This window comes from Miscanthus floridulus, chromosome 2 (assembly GCF_019320115.1).
Source record: "Miscanthus floridulus cultivar M001 chromosome 2, ASM1932011v1, whole genome shotgun sequence".
Classification (NCBI taxonomy): domain Eukaryota; kingdom Viridiplantae; phylum Streptophyta; class Magnoliopsida; order Poales; family Poaceae; genus Miscanthus; species Miscanthus floridulus.
In genome coordinates, this window is record NC_089581.1 from 20,276,511 (window position 1) to 20,281,354 (window position 4,844).

The 4,844-nt window shown below is 45.9% G+C and overlaps 1 protein-coding gene across 2 annotated transcripts; it reads right to left on the minus strand.

The window, feature by feature from the left end:
• Positions 1 to 2,198: 2,198 nt before the first annotated feature.
• LOC136538140 (uncharacterized) lies at positions 2,199 to 4,588 on the minus strand. Of its 2 annotated transcripts, none has more exons than XR_010779210.1 (6): positions 4,343 to 4,588; positions 4,133 to 4,229; positions 3,846 to 3,934; positions 2,965 to 3,076; positions 2,509 to 2,753; positions 2,199 to 2,424 (listed from the first exon to the last, which is right to left on the minus strand). XR_010779210.1 is itself a non-coding variant. In XM_066530121.1 (6 exons), exons 1-6 carry the CDS (start codon positions 4,487 to 4,489, stop codon positions 2,354 to 2,356), a joined length of 672 nt encoding a protein of 223 aa, XP_066386218.1. In that variant the 5' UTR covers positions 4,490 to 4,588; the 3' UTR covers positions 2,199 to 2,353. The 2 variants fall into 2 exon arrangements, 1 of the variants encoding a protein (XP_066386218.1); XM_066530121.1 differs by having other exon boundaries at positions 2,598 to 2,753.
• Between the last annotated feature and the right edge of the window lie 256 nt (positions 4,589 to 4,844).

The following is a 4,844-nucleotide window of genomic DNA, read 5'->3' on the forward strand; positions in this document are numbered from 1 at the left end:
ACCCCATAGGACATATAGCTAGCTCAGCCCATTTGAAAACCAAATTGTAGAAGTGTCAAGTGACCCGATTCTAGATGCTTCAATAGGCTGCGAAGGCCGTTGGTTGCTTGATACAGGCGGCGACTGGAGTGCATGCTGTTGGTGTTGCGGCAGTGCGCGAACGTGACGGGCACAGTGGCGTTGGCCTTCAAACCTTGCATGCATGTATCGGTATCGTTGGGGGTTGTGGCCGTTTTTCAGCTTAGTTCTGTTCACGCATGGCCTTGGCCGTTTTTTTCAGCTTAGTTCTGTTCACGCAGGTCCTGCTCGGCTGCATTTCCGCATCAATGAATGCAGCTGTTGCTGCTTGTTGGTTTGTACTGTTGATGATAAGTGGTGCTGATGCGGCAAGCATTTCTTATCGTAGAGATAGGGGCTGTGCCGGTTTTGCCTCGCCTGGCCTTGCTGCGTTGGCTTGAGCCACGAGAAGCTTGCCCGAGCCAGCGAGCCAATTTGGCTATCTCACCGAGTGAGGGAAATCTCGCTCACACAGTTCCCGAGGTGGTTAGGTGAGGAAACCAAACATGCACTCCGGCTCTCCATGCTCGTTGGGCAAGGTGCAACAGTGTCTAGCAAAGGAACCAAACAACCCCTATACTTGTTTCTCTACCACAACTATGGCTTGCAATACTTTTGAGTTTTGATCCCACCTGTTATTGCTTCATTTTCTTGTCAAACCATGTCTAAGATGTGCCAAACAAATTGTTACCATGCAAACACACCCCTAACTCGGTTACATGACACGTAGAGAGCCCTGTGTATGTTGCACCAAGCTCGGTTGAAGATGTGTTTAGAGCAACTCCAAGCGCCTCTTTATATCCTTTTGTATTAATAAGAATAGAGATTTTGGTAAAGAAAGTCCTCTAACAACTTCTTCAAATATTGTCATTCTCTATTCCTATTTTCCTTCTAGCCAAAAATAGAGAGAGGGGCTCACTCTCCAAGTGTGTGAAAGATATAGAGAAGCTATTGGAGTGTGGAAAGATAAAAGAAACCTATTTTTATTTAAACGACTCTCCAAATGATGATTTAAAGAGTGAGTTCAAAAAAACTGTCAGAGATGCTCTCAATATACTAATACATTGAGAGCGTTCGGTCAATCACTGCCCTGGGACAACGGTTATATGCCTTGAAGATCAATTTCTTAAAAAAAACTAATTAAGAGTAGCGATTGTCTCCTGGAGATATCAGATGTTAAGTTTATCCAAGATGCTAGCCGGAGAGGCCTTTTCACTAGCACAAAAACAATTTTAGGAGACAAGACTTTTGATAACAGAGGTAGGCTAAAAGTGAGGCGGTCTCCCAAAATATCCACCAACTTTTCACTTGGTGTTGTTGAGCATTGCAACACTTTCGGGTCATGAGCTCATGGCCGCTTAGGCCAGCCCTAACGCTCCAACGTGGGTGGTGGTCTCATTGTGCCACATCAGATAGGAGATGTCGTGGAGGGAAGAAATGAAAAAGTTAGTAGCATGCAGAATGACAGTACTCAAGAGAGAATGTTAGCTCGTGAGAGGGGGAGAAAGGGGTTGTTGCACTTTTGCCAGAAACTATGGTCCAACACATATGCGCCTGCATTGTGAGCTTGGAAGTTTGGATATTGTCCCAAATGCATTTTGCTCATCTGTTGAATGAGACCACTATAGTTATATGCTTGCATTGGTCATGCTCTCGGTGCATTAATTATATGAGTGGGTTTTGTTGCTCCTGCTTTGCAATGACCTTCTGGACCGTGCATGCATATGACATCAGGCCATCGTTTTTTCGTGCTTTGGGCACGTCGTCCATCTCTAGCGCTTGGATGGCAACAGCGTCATAGCCGTGTCTTCGTGTTGCCGAGCGTTGCCATGATGTCGACGACATTGGTGTTGGACACTTCGAGGCTGAATATAACGCACCTGCACCTCTCTTGGCCACGGGCCACCATGGCAGCCGCCGAGCCGCGTGTGGCCGGCCGGCTGGGGCACGAATCACGCGGCCCGGCCGGCGCGTTCGGCCTTTGCTCTCTGCGCCCGTTCTACGCCGTGCGGCCCTGCGGCGGACTAGCTAATGCAACACTGCTCCAGCTTGGCTTCACATTTCGGAATAAGAAAGCTACTTGTGTTAACAGTTAACGCTCCTGCAGAGTCCACGCTCACTATAAGGCAGTCAAGTCCTACAAAAACACTATTATGCTGCCACTTGGAGTGGCTACTTCAAAAAACAATCTACACTTGACATTAAAACAAGCGAACAATCGTTTTTGTGTTCCGGGGTCAGCAGTAAGGTTTCTAGAGCCATACACGTGCAAATCAGAGCTCAAACAGTCCGAGCTTCACCTGATGTTAATGTTAAAACCGCACGCAGAGATGGTGCTGTGCACAGACACGGTCATGACTTGAGATCCTACAACAAGACAGACAGAATTTCAGACATTTGACCTACCTAGAAACATGTACAGTAAGTATACTGTATTTATTCAGGACCTACTAATTATCCCCTGAAGTTTCATTGCACATGCTGTCAGCAGTTAGATTGTACAATTCAGGACTCTTGTTTTGGGTCAAGTGAACCGCTACCTTCTGCCTCCACTCTAGCAGGCATGAAAGGTTGAACAGATGATCGTAGGCTTTCCGGTCCTTCTGCAGCAATTCTCTTGCACAGTGCATCGCAGTTGCTTATAATTTCAGTTAACCTGCCCTTCAACTCACCAACTTCGATCTGCAATGGATGAACTGAGATATTGAAGAGGGGAATGTCAGCACGTAATTCGGATACTCCCATGGTATTCTAAACCATCCGGCACAGGTACAAAAAGCGGCACAAGCTAACATCGCTAGTTGTGCTCGCTTGCCTCAATTGGGCTAAAGCTAAAATGCCCAACTATGTGATGGATGGCTTCTTTACAGATGAGGACCTCTTTAAGAAAGAAAATTGCATCATTACCTTCAGAAAGATTGTGGGAGGTGGATCTCATGGAAGTAAGAGAATAGTTGAACCGCTGGAGAAGCTTAACTGCCAATGCATCAGCTGTTTCTATCTTGTTTTCTATCTCCTCCTGCAACAAGACATTCCATATTAGAGCTGCTTATCATAAACTAGCCGACAAACAGAAACAAAGGAGTTGCTAAGCTCTAACGGTAGCAATGCTAAATCTCCAAGTCAGACTTCAGAGACATATGTTCAGCAAGTATCCAAGCACTGCTTGCATATTTACCTCGAACATTTAGAATTCATTAGTTCATTTCTCCATTGTACTTTAAGTGCAGAGCTGCATATCTACTGTAAGCACTGCAGTTCAACAATGACAGGAATACGCTATGACAAATATTGGTCAAAACAATGAAACTAAAAGGAAACTCGAGGGAAAAAAAGATCACTATTCATAAAAATGAATACCAAATCATCTCTTCCAAAATTAATGCAACTAAACTCAGAAGGCAACGTCTAGACTGAAACAACAACTGGTTTTTGCCCACCAAGTTGATATTTACTACCACAAAAACCAGTTTCACATTAATTCACAAGATCGTGTTTATATGGTGACAAACAGAACAAGCAACACAGTTACACAGAGCACATAGAACAAAAGGCCTTTGGTAACTGACACTGCGATTTATCTATATTACTCGCCTTGCCATCAAGATAAAATATCAACAGGGAGAATAACTGCAAAAAAATGAAGCGATGTGCTTTGATATTCAAAACAATAGGATAGCATACTGTAGGCCTTAAACTAGTAACTCAGGACCACAATATCATATATCCTGATTGACTCCCCTCAGTAATTGATAGAGAGAGCTCTTACAAGAAAGAATTCCACCTACCTGCTTTCGGCTAATTTTCTTGGCATTCTCTTCTTGCCATTCGCGGTACATAGAGAAAAGCTCAGCTAGGACATTTGGGTTCAGATTTCCTACAGACAAATTAATGTGACACCGTAAGCTTCAACAAGAACAATGGAAATGCAACAATGTTTTATGCATACTATTTCGAGTACAGCGTGTTTCCAATTAGTCAATTATATACATTCCCAGACACCACTATGCAGAATCTCGCCTGCATAGTAATACACAAACTAACCAAAATAGAATCCTGGCTAGCAGCCACTGACCAGAGGTGGCTGAGGAGATAGAGGGCTTCCGGACGAGGATATCGGTGAGGCTGCTCTCAGCCTCCGCTTCAGATTGAGAGTTCAATAGCGGCGGAGCCTACAAATCCCCAACAGCATAACCCCAACCGAAGTCAAAAGCGTTAGTATGAAGGGCATATCGGCATGGGCATCAGCAGGGAGAGTCAGGAGACAAGAGAGTTCAGGCCTTACTATGGTGAGAGACCGGATGCGGCGGACGAGGGGATCGGCGTCGGCGTCGTCGCGCCGGCCCTCGGACACCGTCGTGATCTCATCGGCCCACTGCGGCCGCGGCTGCTGCAGCTGCTGCCTAGACAGGAGAGATTCGGACGCCCCCATGAGATGGAGCCCTAGCGCAGTCGGGGATAGACGGAGGACGGCGGCGGGGAACCGCCGGAGCTGCCCGGATGCGGCAGCCGGACTAGGGAGGGAGGCAACGGTTCTACTCTGCTTTTCTCAGTTGGGCCTTTTAGCTGGGACAGCGGTGTAGATGGAGTTGGGCTGAAAAGTTAACTTACCGGGCCAAACCAAATGTCTCGTCTCAGATCCAGCCCAAACATATTGTGGTGGATACGTTGCAAAATGGGGAATTTTCTGGGTTACAATCTTTTTATTTTGGAAAAAGTCCTTTTTTGACCCCCTCGACTTTTGCGTGTGTTTGATTTTCCGGCATCATTTATAAAAACTGGATTTT